This window comes from Piliocolobus tephrosceles, chromosome 6 (genome assembly GCF_002776525.5).
Source record: "Piliocolobus tephrosceles isolate RC106 chromosome 6, ASM277652v3, whole genome shotgun sequence".
Taxonomy (NCBI): Eukaryota; Metazoa; Chordata; class Mammalia; order Primates; family Cercopithecidae; genus Piliocolobus; species Piliocolobus tephrosceles.
The window spans coordinates 147,183,893-147,205,146 of record NC_045439.1 but is presented as its reverse complement, the minus strand read 5'-3'; the positions used below and the strand labels follow the sequence as shown (position 1 = coordinate 147,205,146).

The 21,254-nt window shown below is 51.9% G+C and overlaps 1 protein-coding gene across 1 annotated transcript in view; it reads left to right on the top strand.

The window, feature by feature from the left end:
- PLA2G4E (phospholipase A2 group IVE) overlaps window positions 1–21,254 on the top strand; it is a 61,201-nt gene that overhangs the window by 21,898 nt on the left and 18,049 nt on the right. The window contains exons 2-6 of the mRNA XM_023198355.1: window positions 9,872–9,944; window positions 15,679–15,815; window positions 17,414–17,545; window positions 18,544–18,584; window positions 20,784–20,826. Of these exons, the coding sequence (XP_023054123.1) occupies window positions 9,872–9,944; window positions 15,679–15,815; window positions 17,414–17,545; window positions 18,544–18,584; window positions 20,784–20,826 (426 nt within the window). The remainder of the gene's footprint in view (window positions 1–9,871; window positions 9,945–15,678; window positions 15,816–17,413; window positions 17,546–18,543; window positions 18,585–20,783; window positions 20,827–21,254) is intronic.

Here is a 21,254-nt window from a genome sequence, read left to right as displayed (position 1 = left end):
TTGATGACGCTAAGAATATAAACATTACCTACACTGGAGTGAAGGCCCTTTCTTGTACTGCTTGTACTTTGTTATCTTGTTATCATGAAATAGAGTTATATCGAGTTTGTGGGCCAGAAGTTCTGGGACATCTCAACATGTTAACTTCCATGGCTGATTTTTTTAATCTCCTTTTACCCAGAGAAGCTATAAGGCTTGTTTTACTTTATGTCATGAAAATTATATTCCTCATTGTACATTTGTTTTAGGAAATTGGATTTTATTTATCAAGGAACATAGGCACATAGAAGAAGCCTTTTAAAAAGACAGTGCAGGCTGGGCACAGTGGCTCACGCCTGTAATCCCAGCACTTTGGGAGGCTGAGGTGGGTGGATCACCTGAGGTTGGGAATTTAACACCAGCCTGGCCCACCTGGTGAAACCCGTTCTCTACAAAAAATACAGAAATTAGCCAAATAGGAGGCTTTGAGGAATGCCCTGATGTTTGGGGCTCAGCCTGGGCCCTATTTGATTGGGAAGAGTGGAGGAGTGGAAGGGATGGGGAGACAGATGGGACCCATGGCTTTCAGGACAGTGTAGTGCTATGGGTTGCCACAGAAGCTCCTGGACTTAGCTTGTATGGCCTGTTCTGGCCTATCTCTCCCTTAACTTCCCACCCTACTTCCCCTGTCCCAGATGGTTCACATCTCACCTCCTAATTGATTCCTTGTTTCAACATCAATCATCCTTGCCTTCTTAAAGTTCAGCTCTCCTGCTCAAAAACCATCAATAGCCCCCTACTGCTTAGAGACTAAGTCCAAATGTAAAGTATGACGTTTTAGGGTCATGATTATGGGACCCTAATCTAGTGTGGAATGAAGGGTGACCTCTGAATGCAGGTCAGACTGGATCAGTACCAGTCCATGGCCTGTTTGGAACCAGGCCACACAGCAGGTGGTGAGTGGTGGGCGAGTGAGTGACGCTTCATCTGTATTCACAGCCACTCCCCATCACTTGTATTACCACCTGAACCCCATCTGCCCTCAGATCAGCAGTGGCATTAGATTCTTACAGGAGCACAAACCCTATTGTGAACTGCACACTCAAGGGATCTAGGCTGCAATTCCTTATGAAAATCTAATGCCTGATGATCTGTCACTCCCTCCCATCACCCCCAGATAGGACCATCTAGTTGCAGGAAAACAGGCTTAGGGTTCCCACTGATTCTACATTATGGTAAGTTGTATAATTATTTCATTATATATGATAATGTGATAATAATAGAAATAAAGTGCACAATAAATGTAAGGCACTTGAATCATCCCAAAACCATCTCCCGCCCACCCGTGGAAAAATTGACTTCCATGAAACCAGTCCCTGGCACTAAAAAAGGTTGGGGACTACTGCTGTAAACCATGGATCTTCACAAATGTGAAGGATTGTTATTGATCCTTCTAAGATGTCCCCTGTCACCGTAGGGAAACTTGGATCTCTGAGCCTCTGAGGGGTTGGATGCATCTGGCTCTCCAGCCAGACTGTCAGCAACTTCAAGCTTGAGATTTCCTCTCTTAGTAGGATGTATACAGCAGATACTTACTAGGTACATGAACTAAATTGAATTTGTGGAGTTTGCTGAGGGATATAGTGCTGAGTCTCCGTCCTTGGCAGAGGAGGGGAGGGCAGGGCAGGAAGGAAGCCGTGAGAGCAGCAGGCTAAGGCCCCTCCACTTTCTGGAGGGCCAGGCATGTGAAGAGATCCCACAGGTACCTCCAACCGGGTTCCATCCCTGCGTTCAGGCCCAGTCTGTCCCATGTTCAGATCTCATCCTAATTTCAAAAAAGCACTTCTATCTATGGGCCAGAAAAGCCGGTTGTGGGGCCCCAGGCAATAGCTCAGGCAGGAAACTCCCAGTGTACACAGTCAGGCAGCAGAGCAGGCAAAGCTGCCCTTGTCAGGCCCCTCAGTGAGCCACCAGACTAGAGATAGGAATCACCTGGGAGGGGCAGGAGCATCCTTCAAGCTGTCCTGAGACCAGGCAGGGGCTGGACACGCCCTCTGTCTACCTGGCCTCCCGGGAGGGAGGACAGGGGGTGGTTGCCCCAGACCCTCTTTTCATGAAGTATTGGGCAATTATTTTCTTCCTTCACCCTCTAACTTTGGGAGCCCTGACCCTGGTCTCTTTGGGAGTTGTGGCCAGGGACCCCATGAAGGGACCCCATGGGCTTGGTACCCTTGAAACTGAAGTGGAGTTGGGAGTGACGGTCCCATCCTCCTAGAGGGGCGTCTATGAGCCATAACCTCTACAAGCTGAAGAGAGAGAGCTTTCCCAAATTATGGCGGGCTAGTCCTACAGTCGTGCAGGTCCAGTGTCCTCTTCTTGCCACCCACTGTGTCCTCGAAGGCCTGGTCATTCTGAGTGGCTGGGGGCTACGGACTGCTGACCCCAAGGCCCAGAGCCCTGCAGGTCCCTGTATTTCTATGACCTGAAGACCTGTGATTTCCTTGATATGAAGAGATCTAGGCCCAAGCACCGTATCTGTCTACCCACTCAAACCACTCCCAGAGCAATCCCAGCCACTGCCAAGCTGTGGCCAGGAGGGTGGAGCACTGAGTCAGAGTATAAGTTACTGATCTTGCCACCCAGCTGGAGAGCTGCCGTGATGCTCCTGAGGCAGATGCCCGCCTGGGTCTCCCACTCCCTGCCAGACCCATGCCAAGCAGAAGACGGCAGACCCTCGGCCACCTGTGCCTTGAAGGTGAGGGAGGGGTGCTCAGTGGCTGGGGCCAGAGGCTGAGGGCCAGGGAGGCATGGCCAGGAAGTGAGGGGCAGGGGTAGGGAGCTGAGGGCAGGAGACAAGGCTCAGGGAGGGCTGGTAGGCATTGTACATCCCAGGGACCTGGGTTCAGGCAGTCTCATCCTAAAACCTGGGGGAAGTGGTTTAGCCCAGTTGGGGCCAGGGCTCCTGCATGGGTGGCCCAGCTGAGAGTACCCTCAAGCTTTTCAAGGCACCATGAAGTGGCTTGGGGCCATCCTGGGGCCAGGCTAGCACCCAGGATAGACAGTATGCCAGGGGGATCCACATTTGGCCTGCCCTCATGGCAAGCAGGTATTAACCCTGCAAACATCCTAAGCTCCTATGCTGTGCAAGAGTATGGTGTAGTGTATGGCGAGAATTGGTGGCATTATCAGTCTGTTGCTATCAGCTGCCCACCTGGGTTTACAGTCAAGGCTCCTGGGTCTATCCAACTCCTCACAGCCTCACAGGGAGACCTCTGGGTTCATGGATCAGGTTGCCAGGGCTCTAGACCAATCCTGCCTCTGTTTCCCCATCTAGGCAATAAGGAGATGGCCTCAATGCTTCAGTCTGCCATAGGGGCAGATTGAAGGGGCTGATCAGTCTGAAGGGGGCAGTGAAGGATCGTTAGTTGACTCCTTGAAGGCAGCACTTCTTCCTCATTCCCCTCCCCAGAGCCCCCTCCCCAGCTCAAATTAAATCGTCGAATGACATGGGTGATGCCCTGAAAGTGCTTTGTCTCTTGGTGGGGCAAATGGAGACCCTGTTCAGTCTCCAAGGACCCCAAGTCAGGGAGCTCCATGCTGGGTGGTGGCCGGTGCCCCCACTGCCCAGCCAGGTAGACACGGCCTCCTGGGGTGTGCCCTGGTTTCCCTGCAGCACTTGGGTGGCTGGAAGGGCCTCTGGCCAGCGATGGTTCCTGCCAATCTTTTTGAGCCTCCAAGAGCTTGGGCCAGGAGAGATCTTCCACAGAGGTGACAGAGCTTACCTCCAAGGGGGCAGTGAAGCAGCTGAGAGCCCAGGGCCCCAAGTGTGGCTTCATGAGCCTGTCCACGAGCTGCATCTGTCCCTGCGGGATTTCTTGCCCTGACCACTCAACTAGCCTGGTGATAAAAAGGAAAACAGCTGTAGTAGCTCCTCGCAGGTGACCCTTAGTCTGGGATGTTGCTCAGAGTGGCTGGGACATGTATTAGGGTCCCATGATGTCCTCTCCCAATGGTCTCCTTAAAGGAGGGCCTACATGTTCTGGAAGACGGCAGCTGGCTGGTCTAAGCTCTGACAGGTGTTGCCAGGAACTGAAGGGTACACCCAGCTCTCTAGGGAGGAGGAGGTGGCATCACCTGCCTGGCCTGACCTGAGAAGCCCTGGGGAGGGAGTTCCTGCAGGCTCCCCAGGAGCCATCTCCCCCTCTCTCCAGGCTCCCCAGCCTTCATGGGATGCTTTGCTGAGGGTATGTCTGACCCAGGGATGGGCATCAGACCCACCACTTCTGAAACATGGTTGTCAGACCCTTCCCCAGACCCCACTCCCACCCAGGAGCCTGACCCTGGGAGCCCCTCAGTAATTAAGTATTCTTTTGACGATTTGTGGTAATGGCTAGATTCTTGGGGTATAGGGAGAGCTCCAATGTGGAGGCTGAGGCTTTTCCTCCTGTCTCTGCTACTGACTAGTCTAGCACATGGCCTGCAGCAAGCTGCCAGCTGGTGCTGTGCATTCACGGTGACAGCCAGGTGGATGGAGTGCATGGGCCCTGGAGACCTGCGCCCAAGTCCCGGCTCTGCCACTCCCAGACTGTGTGAGCCTGTTTGAGATATAATCTCTTTAAACTCGGCCTTTCCCTCTGTAAAGCAGGGATAATGATGCCTTCCTTGGTGGTGGTTGGAGGGTGAGATAAGCGCATATGCACAGCACCTAGAGCACAGCCCAGCTGAGCCTTCCAAGAGTGGAGTCATACATTTTGTTCCCCACCCCCACCCCTGCTGAAGGTCATATCTGTAAGAGCAGGGGTGGGAAGGGGCAGCATTGGATTGCATCATAGCCAATCCTGAGATTGAAGGGGCTTCCTCTTTTCCACATGAGCTGGCAAGGTCCCCCAGTCCCCAGTAGGTCCCCAGGGGACAGTGGAGTCCTGGCAAGATCAACCCCTGAATCCGGGCTGGGAGGGGGCTGGGACCGCGTGTCTGCAGCCTGAGCAGCGGGGCCCTCTCTCTCCCCTGGCTTCCCAGAAAACTGCTGTCCAGCCTGTCCTGCCCGTCCCAGCTGTACTGGTTGTCAAAGTGGCTAAATATACCTCTGTACTGTTTGCCAAACAGTTCCTGCCTTGAGCTCCAAGTCCCCAAGTGCTCCCTGGTCCTTACCCCAGGGCCCTCCCAATGCTCCCCTGAAGGATGAATGCCTGTGCCTACTCCAGGGCTGCAGCCCAGCTGGCATGGTGCCTGATCATGTATGTTCTTAAATACTTTGACTCTTCACCCTGATACCCAATCCCAGCCAGGGAATCCTGTTCTAGAGACGAGCTTGTCTGAGTCCTTAAAGCTTTGGCCCTTACCACAGCATGAGCAACCCTGTAAACGTGGGTTCCCCAGCCTCCCTGGTTTCTGGTTCCCACACACACATCACAGACACTGTGCTTTGCTCTATTGCATCTTTCCACTCTAGATTAATTACCTCCAGGTCATGAATTTTTGCTCATCTCTAGCAACACTGATCGAACAGAGTATATCAGAAGCAAAATAGGTACATTCATTGCAACCCAAGAAGGCCATTTCTCATAGACCTGGCTCCTGGAATGCATCTGGGCCCCAGAGCTAAGTCCCATATTCCTGCTGCCTTCCTCCCGGCATGGCCCAGCTGGGATGTCTCTCCAACCCCCTTCCCAGTCCCAATTCTGTGCTGGCAAAATGTGATTGTCTCCTGAAAACTGGGTCTCTCCTAAAAATTCATGAGCTGGAGGGTGTGATCTGAGGCTCAAGTGGAGCCATCTGTGGCCACTGGAAAGTGGGAACCTCTCCAAGGACCTCATGGCTGTGATGTGCTCTAGGTGTTTAAAAAGAGGGGGATATCCTGGAATGCGTTGGTAGAAACAGCCAGTAAGAGTGCGGGCCATGGAAGAATTGTCAGAGTTTGGTGGTTATTTTTCAGCCTTGGGGGAGTGCTGAGTGAAAAGAAGAATCTGTGAGAAAAAAATGTTTTAAGGAGAAGAAAAGCAAGGAAGAGGAAATGAGGGCAAGCAGCATTTGTCTTCCTGTTTGCCAAGTAAACAGATTATCCCAGTGGGAGAAACACAGGCTTGAGAGGTAGCATTGGATGTCTCTGATTCTAGCTGTGAGCCCTGCGTCAAAAGTCTTAGCCTCTGATTCTCCGTCTGTAAAGACGAGGCTAATAACTGCTTCGTGGGGTGGTTGTAAGGATTAAGCAAGATAATGCACGGAGAACCCGTACACAGCACCTGCGTATGGCTGGCACGCAGCAGATGCCAGCTGTTATTGTTGCTGAGTTAGAGCAGGAAGAAATGGTCACCTGCATTGGAAGGCACTGAGGTTAGATGATGGGAGTGAACTTGTCCTGGAAGGCAGGACACCTGGAGTGAGGTCCCGAGGGAGATTGTGGCTACGCCTTCCCTGCCAGAGTAGATATGGAAGGAGGCAGGCTGGGCCACAGGCAGCCCCTCCTGGAGGCGGGAGAAGGGCTGTGATGGCTGAGAGGACCACGAGACCTGGGTTCAGAGCCCTGAAACACTGTGGAATATCCCTCAGGACGGACTCCTGCCTGGGCTGAAGCCTCCACAGCTTGGACTCTAGTTGCCCTCTGAGAAAGTGGGCCGGTGGGCACAGGTTTTGCCAAAACAGCTTGCTGGTGAAAGTTGACCCTGCCTCCTCACCGGGCCAGCCCAGGGTGCGTGCTGCGCTCAGGCTGAGTGAGAAAGGCGGAGTGCACCGTGCCTCGGAGGTCTGGCCAAAGGCCATAGCCGTGTCTGCAGCACCAAAAGAGAGGCAGTGTGCACGGCTTTTGGCCCAAATCTCCAGCTCCCAACAGAATGCTGTTAGAGCAAGTTATTGACCATGAAATGTTCAATATTGCAGAGTTGACCTCACAGAATAAATCTCCAGACGTATAATTGACTGTGAGTTTGACTTTTGTCCTGATTTTGAGGCAGCTGTTGAGGAGAGGAGGAGACCTTAAAAGGAGCTAAATAGCGTGACCTTCCCAGAATCGGCATTCTGTTGCTGCTCAGAATTAAACCCCGGGGGCCGAGCGCGGTGGCTCACACCTACAAACCCAGCACTTTCAGAGGCTGAGGCAGGCAGAATCACCTGAAGCCAGGAGTTTGAGACCAGCCTGGCCAACATGGTGAAACTTCGTCTCTACTAAAAATACAAAAATTAGCCGGGCGTGGTCATGAGTGCCTGTAGTCCAGCTACTCGAGAGGCTGATGAGGGAGAACTGCTTGAACCTGGGAGGTGGAGGTTGCAGTGAGCCAAGATCCTGCCACTGCACTCCAGCCTGTGTGACAGAGTGAGGCTCCGTCTCCAAATAAAAAAAGTACTAATAATAATTAAGCCCCAAGAAACCCCAGGAAAGTCTGAAAGGACCAACATCAAAAGATTGCCTAGCCTGGGCAACAGAGTGAGACCCTGTCTCAAAAAAAAAAAAAAAAAAAAAGTAAAGATAAAAAGATTATCTCTGAGTGGTGGGATTATAGAAACTTTTGTTCTTCATACCTTGTTTCCCCTGTCCTCAATCCCAATAGTATTTAAAGAGAGAAGAATTGCATCCTCTTAAAAAGGTATAAAGCGATTCCGGCAACACAGAGTAGAACACGCAGGGTGGCATGTCGAGGGTGCCAGTTCAGAGGCTTCTATAAATACAGACATTGGTTGGTAGGCATTTACCAGGGGCCCAGGCTGGGAATGGATCACAACAAAGATTCATCTAAGCCTGGATAAAACTCTCAGCGAAGGGGCTTCAAGTCCTGAGATTCCAACAGGAAAGGCATGAACCAAGAATAGAACCAGGACTCCTGAAGAGAACAGGCGTGAGACTGCCCCTTCAAGGCTGTGCCGGCTGAGTGGAAATGCACCTCAGCTTGGCAGACTTGGGCCTCCAGGGACCAGAAGAGGTTTCCAGAGTCCAGGAGCATGATTGATGGTGGGGAGGCTTCTGCAGCCAGCGAGAGGCCCCAAGCCTTGACAGCAACAGTCTGTGGCCAGCTTGACCTGCTGTCCCCATCAAAACCACTGGCTGCGGTTGCCTTTAACTCTCTGTCTCCGCCTCGTATTCACCCCTGACTCCCCAGCATCTAGCACAGGTCCTGGCACACAATAGGTGCTCAAAAATAATACTCTAGAAGATGGTTCATTCATTCAGAGGAACAGTCAGAGGGCTGGCACCCTCAGGGCAACGGAGGCAGGGAGCCCCACCAGTGAGCACGCAGGCCCTGAGCTCTGAAGACAGGCCATGGAAGAGACGCCGGCCAGGAGAGGGGTGAAACGAGAGTGGCTCCCACAGGCTTAACACCTGGGGCCGAGTGAACAGGCAGAGGGGCACTGGGAGAGAGCTGCGGTCCCTTGGTAGGCAGGAAGGATGATCCGGCGACACTCTGCAGGGTCCGGAGAAGCTGGTGCGGCTGGGAAAGGTGGTTTCAGGGCCTCTGGGAGGCAGAAAGTAATGGGTCCAAGGGGGACAAAGTAGAGCAGTGGCTGCTGCAAGACTCAGAGTGCTGGGGCAGCTCGGGAGGGGTGCGGGGCCTTAAGGAACCACAGCCACTGCTCCGGACACTGGTCCAGGGAGGGCTCTGGGTGTTCCTTGAGGACATGTGCTTGAGATGATGGCAGAGGCCCCAGGAGGTGATCAGAACTAGAAGAGGGGTGGGACGGAAGGAGGAGCCGTCAGCACCGAGGGGGCAAGGCTGGGGGTGTTGCTGCACCCCAGTTATTAGGACAAGGTGCTAGGGGAGGGGGACACCTCAGGGCTCTGGTCCCCTGGGGTTATCGTGACCCGCAGAGGCGTCTGACAGGAGCCAGTCATCAAACCAAGGACTACTTGAGCTTTTGCCATCAGGAAAGAGAGGTCATCGCAGACCAGCCAAGACTCCACAAGGACCTCTTGTGAGAAACGGTGGAGTGGCGAGAGGTGGCCTGTTTCCTGGGAAGGGAAAATAGAGTGACCAGAAGGACTCGCAGGGGGATACCATGGGGAAGAGGCCCGAAGGGCAAGGGAGATGCAAAGGTCTGGGCTGGAGCTAAATAAGTACCAGTGGGGGTGAGCCCCTGGCACGTGGTCTCCCAGTGAGTAGATGTGACCGTGCGTGATCAGTGTCTGTCACCCACCCCTTCCCACAGCCACGCTGTGCCTGCCTCCCAAGCAGGCTGCCATCTTGCCTGGGCAAGGGCAAATATCTGCACGTGGGACAGTAGGAGGAAAGTGCTAATAAGCAGGGAAGAAAGGAGAGGGGAACACCTCAGGACTCCCTTGCCGTGGGCACTCATTCTGTGCATGGGGCTGGGACATTCATTCACTCACTTAATGAACATGTATTGAGCACCTTCTAAAAATGAGCATGCTGTAGGTACTGGAGGTACAAAGATGAAAAACCAGTCAGGGTCCCAGGCTCTCTGGAGCTTCCAGGACCTTCCAGGCTGAAGAACAGACAGAAACCCAGCAAACAATGACAAAACAGCATGGGGAGCCTGGCAAGGTGGCTCACGCCTGTAATCCCAGCACTTTGGGAAGCTGAGGTGGGTGGATCACCTGACATCAGGAGTTCAAGACTAGCCTGGACAATATGGTAAAACCTCCTCTCTACTAAAACTACAAAAAATTAGCCGGGTGTCTGGCAGGCACTTGTAAGCTCAGCTACATGGGAAGCTGAGGCAGGAGAATCGCTGGAACCTGGGAGGCAGAGGTTGCAGTAAGCTGAGATCGTGCCATGGCACTTTAGCCTGGGCAACAAGAGTGAAACTCTGTCTCAAAAAAAAAGAAAACCAGCCTGGGGGTTGCTGTAATGCAAGTGGGGAGGCACAGAGGGAAAGTCTCCCCCTGCGCGATGGCCCTGGGCTGATGCTTGAAGACTGAGTCCTCTGTCCTGTCCTTCCACAGGAGGGGCTGTCTCCATGCCACCTGTTGACAGTGCGGGTCATCCGGATGAAAAATGTCCGGCAGGCTGATAGACGTAAGTATCCACTTCGCCTCTCTCCTTCTCCTCTGCTTACAGGGTCTGGATGGAAGAGGCCCTGGCTGGAGAAATGGCCAGGTGGATCCGTGTGTGTGTGTGTGTGTGCTCGAGCATGGTGTATAAGTGTATGTGTGTGCATGCATGTGCATGCATGTGTGTTCTGTACTCAAGTTGTAGTTCAGACTTTGGGGTTTCTGTCACTCTTCCAGGCCCCTCATTCATGCTCTTCCCTGAGCACTACCCAAGAGCTCTGTTTGCTAATTGTCTCCTCCCCGCTCTCTCTTCCTGGAATCGATTTCCAAGAGCACCAGCTTTGCCCACACGGAGCACTCCTTGCTCCTTCTTTCGTTTAGGGCCTGTTGGGCTGAAGTGGAAGGAGAGGTGCTTAGGCATCATGGAGCCAGCTGCCAGGTGACTCCCAGAGCCCCTTCTCAAGACAGAGATCTGAAACGGGGCTCTGGGGGCCCTGCCAGAGCCCACAGCACCCAGTTCTACAGTTCAGCCCGTGGATGTGGCTTGACTTAGCAGGGCTGTTTGTGCAGTGCTGGTTCCTGGCAGCCCCAGCCTCCCGCTTCATCCCAGAGCCTGCTGCATTTCCAGGCCACGGGGGTCAATGGAGGCACCTCAGTGGGCAGAATCCTCCCCACCCCTGTCTTTGGGTGGCATTTTAAGACATCATGAGAACCGAAAGCCCCTCCCCACACTGCCCACCCTGGCCCCATCCAGAGAGGAAGTTGGCCCCCAAGGGGGAAAAAGGTCTATATCCAGGCCCCACAGGTGGGGAGCATCCCTGCTCACCGGTAACCACACGAGAATGACTCAAGGGCCACAGGGATCCCCAAAGGCCAGGGAGGGCCTGAGAGGGGCAGAGAAGACACAGAGCCCTGAGATTGAGTGTACATTTTAACAAGAGGAGCTATCTATGTCCAGAGCAGTTATAGAACAATAGGAGACAGCATTTCCATCTTGTCACCAGGGAGTTTAGAGGCAGAGGAGAGCGCTGAGAGCTGGGAGTGGCCAAGAAAAGCTGCACAGAAAGCCTGGGGTCTGAGAGGGGCAGGGCCTGAGCATCCAGAGGCCTTGGGAGCCCTATCCTGGGGAGAGGCTGTCCTGAGGGAGGGAGCCACACCCTCTAAGCACCTGCCTGGCTGACCTGTGGCCAGACATCCACATACTACCTGATGCTCCCAACAACTTGACGAGAGGCCCTGGAGGCCCATTTTGCAATGAGAGGTTAACGATTGCCTGAGAGGGAAGTAGGGTCTGATCCCAGGTGTGGAGAGTGTGGGAAGAGAGGAGACAAGCCAGGTGTGGAGAACCAGGAAGTGAGGCAGAGGAGGGATTGGATGCCTTCAAAGTGTTGGGGTGCCTGAGGTCTTGAGGAAGAGATTACATGACTTCCTGAGGGCTTGTATGCAGCTTGTGCTAGAGTGCAGGTGCGGAGAGTCTGGGAACTTGTAGGAAGCTGTCACTCCAATGGAGAGCTAAGTGTGAGTGGGTGAGTGTGGGAGGGCCCTGAGCCCCAGAGACAGCAAAGAGACCAAGCAGGATTCCAGAGACAGAGCCTCTGGAGGGCAACGCGTCCAGAGCCTGCGCCAGCAGCAGTGGCTCCAGTAACCTCTAGTTTGGGTCTGTGTTTGCCAAGTGGCCAATCAGAGGGCCTGGGACTTTTCCTCAAGCTTCTTGGGGTCTTTCCCAGCCCATCGGTGAACAATCTGAGGAGCCAGGGAATGTCCTCTGGGTCCGGGACGTGGCCACCTCTCTTGCCTTTCTTGTCCATACCTCGATGGCCAATTGGACACCTTCCGACTCTTGGGCAGAGTTCACCCTCCTCCTTGGGACAGCCTAGCTCCCACATATCCACAGCAGTGCTTACCTTCCTCCAACTCCTTCTGCTTTTTCTATTTTATTTTATTTTATTTTATTTTATCTTGACACAGAGTCTCACTCTGTTGCCCAGGCTGGAGTGCAGTGGCTCAATCTCATCTCACTGCAGCCTCGACCTCCTGGGCTCAGGTGATCCTCCCACCTCAGCCTGCCAAGTAGCTGGGACTACAGGCATGCACCACTGCAACTGGCTAACTTTAAAAAAAAAAAATTATTTGTGGAGACAGGGTTCCACCATGTTGTCCAAGCTGGTTTCAAACTTCTGGGCTCAAGTGATCCTCTGTCTCAGCCTCCCAAAATGCTGGGATTACAGGTGTGAGCCACTACGCCCAGCCCTCCAACTTCTTTTGAGATGTATCTGTCCCAGCCCCTCCAGTCACCTGGCTTCATGCCCCCATCTGCATGCCTGCACCTGCATGCCCAGACCTCCTATTGTCCAGGGCCCTTTCTTCGTCTTCTTCCTGCCACACCTGCCACTCAGCAGGTGACGGGGTGTGAGGAAGGGCAGGCAGCTAGAGAAACAGGCTGTGGTCTGGCTCTACAAGCCTCCTCCTCCCTTCCCCACATGCTCATCGGGCAGGCAGGCTGCCTTTGGGCGATACCTGGTCCTCTTCGGAAACCTCCTTGTTGCTTACGTTTTCCTCATTTCCCCTGAGGAACAAGGCAGAAGGCAAGCCGTGTTGCTACCTTGCCTGGGTTAGATTAAGACTATCCCGAAGTCTTTCAGGTCCTGGGTTACTCTTGTCCCCAATTTTTCCCTTCTAGTTTGAATCCAAAATAAGCAGCACTTCCATTTAGTCTTGTAACTTGTGCCTGAGTCTCCTAAAATTTCGAAGAGGCCGAATGGCAGTGAATACTCAGATTCAGGGCTGACTCCTTCTTGATAACTGAAAGAGCCCTGGGCCAGGACTGAGGGACAATCAGGCCTGGAAACCTCCCACTGGTCAGGAGTTTTTGTTTCTCTTGGGAAAACAAATTAAAACCCAAACCAGCACCCCAAGGGATATCAGACAGGTGTCTCCAGAGGTATTAGAGAGACAATGTTCTGAACATCTATAGAGATGATTGAGTCATCTCTGCCACCCACATTCCAGGAAAGGAGACATGTCATTCAGATGACCAAGCCCTCTGTCACTCCACTAGGAACAAGGACTGGAACCTATCTTTGCCTAGGAAATCCCCATAGTCCATGAAATTCTCAGAGCCAGGTCACAGTTGCCTAACCATTCATTGCTGGGGGTGGGCAGGGGAAGCCACTCTTTGCAGAAGAACTGAAAAAGTAGTGCTTGGAATGTGGGTGTCTGATCAATCTTGTCTCTGCCAGGAATATTTCTTTATCTTAACTAGACATTTAAGCCTTAGGCCAAAAATACTGAGTTTTTATTTAATGGGCTTAATGGGAGAATTTTAGGCATGGACTAATGACAGAAAAACAATTTTAGAGGGAAGGGACTCTTACAGGGTCCCTTAAATCGTGCGTGCGAAGCGCGTTACAGAGCCAGTAGGTGTAGAGCTGGCCGGTCCCTGCCTGCAGGCTCCCAGCATACAGGAGACAGACCTGAGGGGTGTGGTCCAGGCCTGGGAGGAGGGGCCAGTGTTCTGGAAAAGCTAAGGGAGGGGTTCAAGAGGGCTGAGCAGGTCCCCGGTGAGTCTCCCTATCAGCAGAGCAATGAGACACGCTGACCTCTTACCTGTATCTGCCGTGACGTATCTGTACCTGTATCCTGTGGCCACAGTGTATGGAGACAGATGAGCCTACCTGTTGTTGCAGTGCAGCATAGGGGTGCTCCCCAGGGGAGGAACAGAGGACCCTGGGCTCAGGGGTACCTGGCCCAGACTTGGGTGCTCGGGGAAAGCTTCCAGAGGAGGTTCCTTCTGAAGCCCCAAGTGGCTAGCCAAGAGAAGGGTGGGTGAAAGTGGAAGAGTGTTCTGGGCAGAGGGAGCTACATGTGCGAAGGCACTTTTGAATACAAGTGACTGTGTTTGGCTGGAGTCTGAAGTGTGAGTGCGTGTGTAAGTTTGAGTGCATGCGTATGCGTGTAAATGTGTGTGAATACGTGTGTGCTCACGTACACATGCTTACACACAGAGGGCAGGGGTGGGGTATTAGGGAGGGTGGAGAGATGAGGCTGAGGTTGGGGAAGTGAGCAGCAGCAGCCACTTTGAGTGGCTGGGACTCCTTCCTGAGGGCAGAAGGGAGCCCCTGGAGGACCTTAAAGTGGGGAGTGGCACGGTCACATCTAAAAAACTCCCTGTGGCTTCTCTGTGGAGAAAATATTAGAGTAGGGCAAGACAGGAGATGGGAAGCCCATTTGGGAAGTGGCCCCAGAGATTATGGTGGTCTACACCAGGGCAGTGGCAGGACAGATGAGAAGTTGGGGGGCCCGAGAGAGACAAAGGGTTAAATCAACTGAATGTGAGAGTCAAGGATGACACTGGTTTCTGGCCTGGACACCTGAGTGATGGTAAGGAAGAGCAGGTAGAGCATAGAGAGGAAGAGTAGGGTGATGAGGTCATCATTTTCTTTTGATTCTGTTGGGTTTCAATCATTCTTTTGGTCTGAAGTAAGTGATTATCATGACCTCTAAAGGGTAGTGTCATCTCACCTTTCTTCAATAGGAGAAAGGCCTATTCTTCAATAGGATGAGGCCTCAAAGATCAACCAGACTTCAGGGATGAAATCAGAAGCTAGGAACGCCTGTGATTTAGATCAGGGCTCTTGATTCTGATAAACCTTTCAGTGTGGTGACAATGTAGGGCGAAGAAAGCCCTGGCTCCACTCTCATCAGTGACTATGAATAATTAAAAACTAGTTTGAATCAGTTCTACCAGTGTAGAACTCCCATTCTCCCACCAGCTTACTGTCGAGAGGATTCTCTGACACTGGAAACTGTGTTGGCTTTCGCCATTTCCTACGTATCTGGTGTGTACCGTGGGACTCACCCTCACTGACTGCCAGGAGAGTGACAAGGGCAGTCATGGCCGCTCTGCCTCCCTCCTCCCAGGTAGAATAGAGCAGGGAGCCAGCCTGGACTGCTATTTTCACCCTATCCCTTCTGCTGCTCCAGGTGGAAGACTTAGGAGACCTTCTGTCATTTTGGGAGGGCTTGTTGGAGTCAAAGTCTCTGTTCCTTCTCCAGAGCATATCCAGCAACATCACCCTTGGGTTGTTCATTTAGAATGGAAAAGAAGTACGTGGCCACAGAAGGGAGGGTTTCTTGGGCCATAACCTCGCGCTGTAGATCAGGGTAGGTATGAAGAGCCTGGCTGGATGCAGTGGAGGCATTAAGCCATGTGGAGATGGGGGTTCCTGCTCCTCGATCTTGCTGAATAGCTAGTTTCACTCAAGCCCTTGCTCACTGGGGCCCTTCTTCTTGACCGACTCACAAAAGACTGTTCCTTCTCAACCTCACTTCTCCGTAGTCCAGAGGGAGCGCTTGGCCCTACTTTGGTTTTCCTGGTCCCTGGGCTAAGACAAGAAGTAATCCAGACCCTTGGGGTCTGGTTTTCCAGATCTTACCGTGGCAGAGGGAAAACTGTGTGACCATACTTTGTCCCAAACAAGCAGGTGTTTTCTCAGAGACAGGGTGCTTCTAATAAGAGCCGGAGGCCCTCTGTGTCTATGAGAATGGCCAGTGGGACTGGGTCACTCTCTGTGAGATCCATAGCCTGCAGTCTGTGACTTCCTGGGGATCTGGGTCTCTGGAAAGTTAGACCCATGAGTGAGGAGAGGAACTGGAGCTGAGATGGGGTCTGGCTCTGGAAGAGGCTTGCCTGAAACTCCCTTTTGACTCCACATGTTCTCTCTGAACCTGGATTGGTTCCATTTATCTTTCTTGGACAGTGAGCCAGACAGACTGTTTTGTGAGCCTCTGGCTACCCACCGCCTCTCAGAAGAAGCTGAGGACAAGGACCATCTCCAACTGCCCAAACCCAGAGTGGAATGAAAGCTTCAATTTCCAGATCCAGAGCCAAGTGAAGGTGAGACATGGAGGACTGCACTTGTCTGCCCTGTCTGCATTTCTACTCCCCTCTCGCCTGCTTGTCCTTCTCTTTGCCTCTGTGTTCTTATGCCTCTTTGTTTCTCTTTCTGCCTACTTCTTGTCCTACAGACCTGTCTTCCCACTTACCTACCACTTCCTTCTGCCTGTCTCATGTTTGCCCCTCTCTGAGTCTATTTATCTTTCTAGCTTTTTCTCCCGGTCTCTCTTGTCCTAATTGTTGCTGAAACTAGGTGTCTCTTAATCCAAAACATTGTGTTTCCAGAGTCTTCTCCAAGCAGGGAATACACAGAGTGGAAGAACCATTCTATTCACTAGGTCTGAGGCCAGTCTAATTCCAGCCAGAGGGTTCTCTGCCTCTTAAATTATTTTCATATTGCTTTATTATTTCCATTTCTTTGGGTGTGTATTCTTTTATTTGTTGAATTATTTCATAGGATTGGTCTTCAGATATATGATGACTCTAAGTTGAGTTCACATCTCCCATGGGATAATTATCCTTTGAGCATCCTGAGTTGTTACAGCCTCAGAAGAGATCCCTTAAGACAAATTTGGCCTCATCATAGTGGCATCAGCCCCAGTCTGGAGGTGCTTGAGGCTTGACAGCTCCACCTTACTGCCTCCATGTTTTAGGGATACTTATTTATTTTTGTTACTTGATGTATCCTTTTTGTTTTTAAGAAGGGCTTTATATTTATTATTTTGTAAATACCTTTTCTATCATACATGTGAGTTTGGTAAGGGAGGAGGATTTGAATGTGGGTTCAGTCTGCCATCTTGAAATCAGAATTTGAGCTTCCTTTGGATTGTGGAGCTGCTGAGTTGGTTCTGGGACATATTTGGGTCTCTAGTAATTACAAGATCAACAATCACATCCAGTTGGGAACCTCCAGAACCACCTTATGTCCACTAGATGTATTTAAGAGGCAGCCTCAACCCACCTCTCCCAGGATCCTTGGATCAAGAGGCCTCGGAGATTAGTCCATGTCATCTGAGAACATTGACCTCAGAGTTCAGCCAGACGACAGGGTAGCTGCTTTGGGACCATCCATGAGACCTTACCAGGGGCTGATGAGTCAAAGGATAGAGTTCACATACCTCACCCCAATCCCACTAATTATCAGAATCCCTACAAGCTTTGCCACATCACTCCCTGGAGTGTTAGATGTTAGCTTCCCTGATCTGGATTTTCTAGCACCAAAGGGGCCCAGTGCTGGCCACATTCTATATTTTGGCAGGAGTCTTGCTTGCTCTTTCCCATCCATCCTTCCCCTCAGGTGAAATGAAATCCTTCCATACTTCACAGGTCTCTACTAAGCTTGTAGAAGAGGCAAAATTCTCTACTAGGAGAGAGAGCAGAAGGCCAAGAAGGCTTCAGGGAGTTGAAAAGGAGGGAATAGACACTTTACTTCCTTAATTCATATCCCTACAAATGTCTCTCACATCCGAGCAGGGACTTCTGGGCTGTCTCCCATCCCCCAGACCTACCTCCTTGCTAGGACAGAGGTCAGGCCGCTTGTTCTGGGAAGGGGTCAATGCAACCATGGTAACCAGACTGGCATCCTTCCTTCTCCTTAGAACGTGCTAGAGTTGAGTGTCTGTGATGAAGACACAGTGACACCAGATGACCATCTCCTGACAGTTCTCTATGACCTCACCAAGCTCTGTTTCCGAAAGAAAACCCACGTGAAGTTTCCACTCAACCCGCAGGTGGGTGCAGGGGTCCGGGCCCTCAGACTCCGGCCTCATAAAAACCTCATAGCTGGTGCTGATTCCCACGGCTCTTCTCTGTGTACACAGTCAAGTTGAGAAAAGATGGTGCTGCTGGTTTAAATCCCAGCACTGTCACTCACTATGTGATGCCGTAAAAATAACTTCCTCAGTTTCTGTTTCCTCATCTACAAAATGGTGATCCTAATACCTACCACAGATGGTTGTTGTGGGACTTAAATGAGAAACCATAATTCAGGCAATCAGCAGTATTCACAGAACACAGTGCAGATGTAGTAAGTCTTGGTTCCCTTCCCTCCTTTTCTTCCCTCAGAGTCCCGTTGCTGGGATGGCCCCAGGAACAGAGGACAGATGAGGGTAAAGGCGGGCGAATCTGCAGATCAGAGACAGCCAGAGCTGGAGCCCCCAGGATGCTGTCCATTCAATCATTCAACCAGCACTTGAGTGCCTGCGAGGGGCCAGCACTGTTCCAGACACTGGGTCCCCTGGGAACTAGCATCCCTGCCCTCACCTAGCTTACATTCCAGTGGGGAGAGTAAGGCCCAGTGAGGCCCTGGCTTGCCTCCAGTTACACAGCAAGAGGTGTGAGGGACTCAGTGAAGGAAGGAATGCGCTTTCTGAAGGCGTATCTCAGCGCTCCCTTGCCACAGGCACTGAGCCCCTTGGGAAGGCAGAAGAGCAGTGGGAAGCCAGGGAAGTGACAAAAAGGAGATGTTCTGGGGCAGAGGAACGCACATGCTGGGGCTGGGGGTCAACTCCATACCTCGACCTCCCCTGGGCTGTCAGTGATGCTCCTGATGTCAAAGACTTGGGGACAGAGATTGGCAGAGGAGACCACAAGCGCACTCCATGGCAGCAGGCAGCCGTGGGGGAAGGACGGAGGCAGGTCCACAGGGGCTCTCCGGGAGGCAAAGGGTTCTGGTCAGCAGAGATGTGCAGACGCCACTCACAGTCGCCTTCTCTCCCTCCCCTACCAGGGCATGGAAGAGCTGGAGGTGGAGTTCCTGCTGGAGGAGAGGTGAGTAGGCCCGGGCCCCGGGGCCCACCAAGGTCCTGGCCATCAAGTGGCTTCTGGGAACGAGCATTTCAGAGTCAGGTCAGCCTTTATGCTGTCCCACCCTCTTCCAGTCTCACTCCTGGCATTAACCCTGACTCTTCACGGTGCATCAGAATCACCTGTGAGCTTCTCCATAGTGTAGGAGCCTGGGCCCCAGCACACTTACCCAGTTCTCCTGCCCTCAGCATTGCTTTAAAGATCTAGTACTCTGGCCAGATAGCCTGCCAGGCCCCCTGCATTCCCAAGGGTGGCTTCTGGGAAGAGTTCCTGCCACCGTGGTGATGGGGGCCTTGTTTAGGCCCAGTTGAGAAAGAGGTCAGAGCCAAGGGGTCTCTTCCTTGACCAGAATTGTTAGAACAAACACCCCAAACCCTGGCCACAAGCAGAGGCCACCCCCTCTACAGCCAACTCTGGAACCACATCAGTGGGAGGCTCAGGCCCACCTTGCAGAGTTCTTTCCAATCTTCTTCCTTGCCTGCTTGCCTCCCTCCCTTCCTTCCTTCCTTCCTCCCTTCCTTCCTTCCTTCCTTCCTTCCTTCCTTCCTTCCTTCCTTCCTTCCTTCCTTCCTTCCTTGTTTCTTGCTTTCTTGCTTTCTTTTCACTCTGTCATCCAGGCTGGAGTACAGTGGCATGATCTCAGCTTACTGCAACCTCTACCTCCTAGATTCAAGTGATTCTCCTCCGTCAACCTCCCAAGCAGCTGTAATTACAGGCACACATCACCATGCCAGGCTAATTTTTGTATTTTTAGTAGAGATGGGGTTTCACTATGTTGGTCTTGAACTCCTGACCTCAGGTGATCCACCCGCCTCGGCCTCCCAAAGTGCTGGGATTACAGGCGTGAGCCACTGTGCCCAGCCCCAATCATTTTCAATTAGGAAAATGACCCAGGATCCTGGAGATATGACTGTGCTGACGACTTAGAGAGCTGGAGGTCTGGAAGGAGAGAATAAAGAGGGGAGGAAGGAAAGAAGGAAGGAAGGAAGGAAGGGAAGGAGGGAGGGACAACCGCTGCCTCAGGCTGGGCAGAGTGCCCTGTAACTAGGCACTCTTCCTTCTTCTTCACCTGGCAGGGCTGGGCCCCCCATACTTGTGATGAGTCCAGGCACAGAAGGAGGATGACAGGTGGGAGACAGGACAAGAGGGTTCGTCAGCTGCCACTCGGAGAATCCTCTGCCTAGGGGATCTTCAAACTATGTGAGGGAACTTACTTCCCATCAACAACTGATTGGCAAATTAAAATCAACTTTATGTATTTCACATTGAAGAAAATCGAAGCTCTCCCCTCCAATCCTTGATTTCACAGGATTTTTAGAGGGTGGAGAAAACACCTGGGTTGAATTAGAAAGTGGCTTGAAAACTGAAACATGTCACACTTGGTAATAAGAGTTGATCTGGTGAAACCCTGTCTCTACTAAAATACAAAACATTAGCTGGGCATGGCGGCACGCACCTGTAATCCTAGCTACTCAGGAGGCTAAGGCAGGAGAATTGCTTGAACCCAGGAGGTAGAGGTTGCAGTGAGCCCAGACCGCGCCATCACACTCCAGCCTGGGCAACAGAGTGAGACTCCTTCTCAACAACAACAAAAAAGTTGATCTGGAGACACAGTCACCTTGCGCTTAATTTTGACAAGGGATGCTGTGGACCCTGCCAGGCTAACTGAAATCTTGGAGGCTTATGTTCTCAACTTTATAACACAAGGGCAGTTAACATTCACCCTCTCGGCTGGGTCAGACCGAGTAAATGCATAAATTCAATAAAGCACAGAATGGAGAATGGATCATTTTTGCTACCAAAACTGTTATGTCGGCTCTAGCTGGCAGGTTGCAGCCATTTCTTGCAATTTATTTATTCTTCTAACCCCATGCATTTGCATCTGGTTGGACATAAAAAACAGTTATCCTTAAAAACAAAAATTGAACTCTCCTACTCTTCTAACCTATAAATCTATTTTTTTTCTGGACATTCTGTTTCAAATGTATGCCAATTTCCTCCCTGACAACCTGTAAGGCTAAGGTTTCTGAAGCTAATATTTTTTATGAGAACAAAGAAGGCTCTGATATTTTGTTATTGACCCTCTTCATTCCCTTTGTCACCATTAGAAGAAACCAGTCAAGAATGCTAGAATTGACCAGGAGTTCTCCTTTTGTTTTTCAGTCCCTCTCCACCTGAGACCCTCGTCACCAATGGCGTGCTGGTGGTAATTGTCTTCCTGGGTTCCTGTCGCTCCAGAGGCCACAGCTGGCTGCTGCTCTCAGGGGAACAGGACCAAGGGAGAAAACACTGGGCCCAGCTTGGTCTCTGTCCTATCCTGACCTCTGCAGGAGTTAGACTAATCGAGGCCAGCCAAATGGGGACAGGCAGCACTGGGGCATGAGCTGGGGCTTCTGTACAGAGGGAAGAGGTAGCTGGGACATCACGCTGGCCTGGCACTCCATATCCCAAAAGTGACCCTCCCCTTAAGAACCTCCCCGATAAAAGAACCCACTAAGTGCAGCCTCCTCTCAGACTCAGTCTTGGTCCTGTACCCCACGACCCCAGTCATTCTACAAGCACAATTTACCTTTTTTTTTTTTTTTGAGACAAGGTCTCACTCTGTCATCCAGGCTGAAGTGCAGTGCTGTGAAC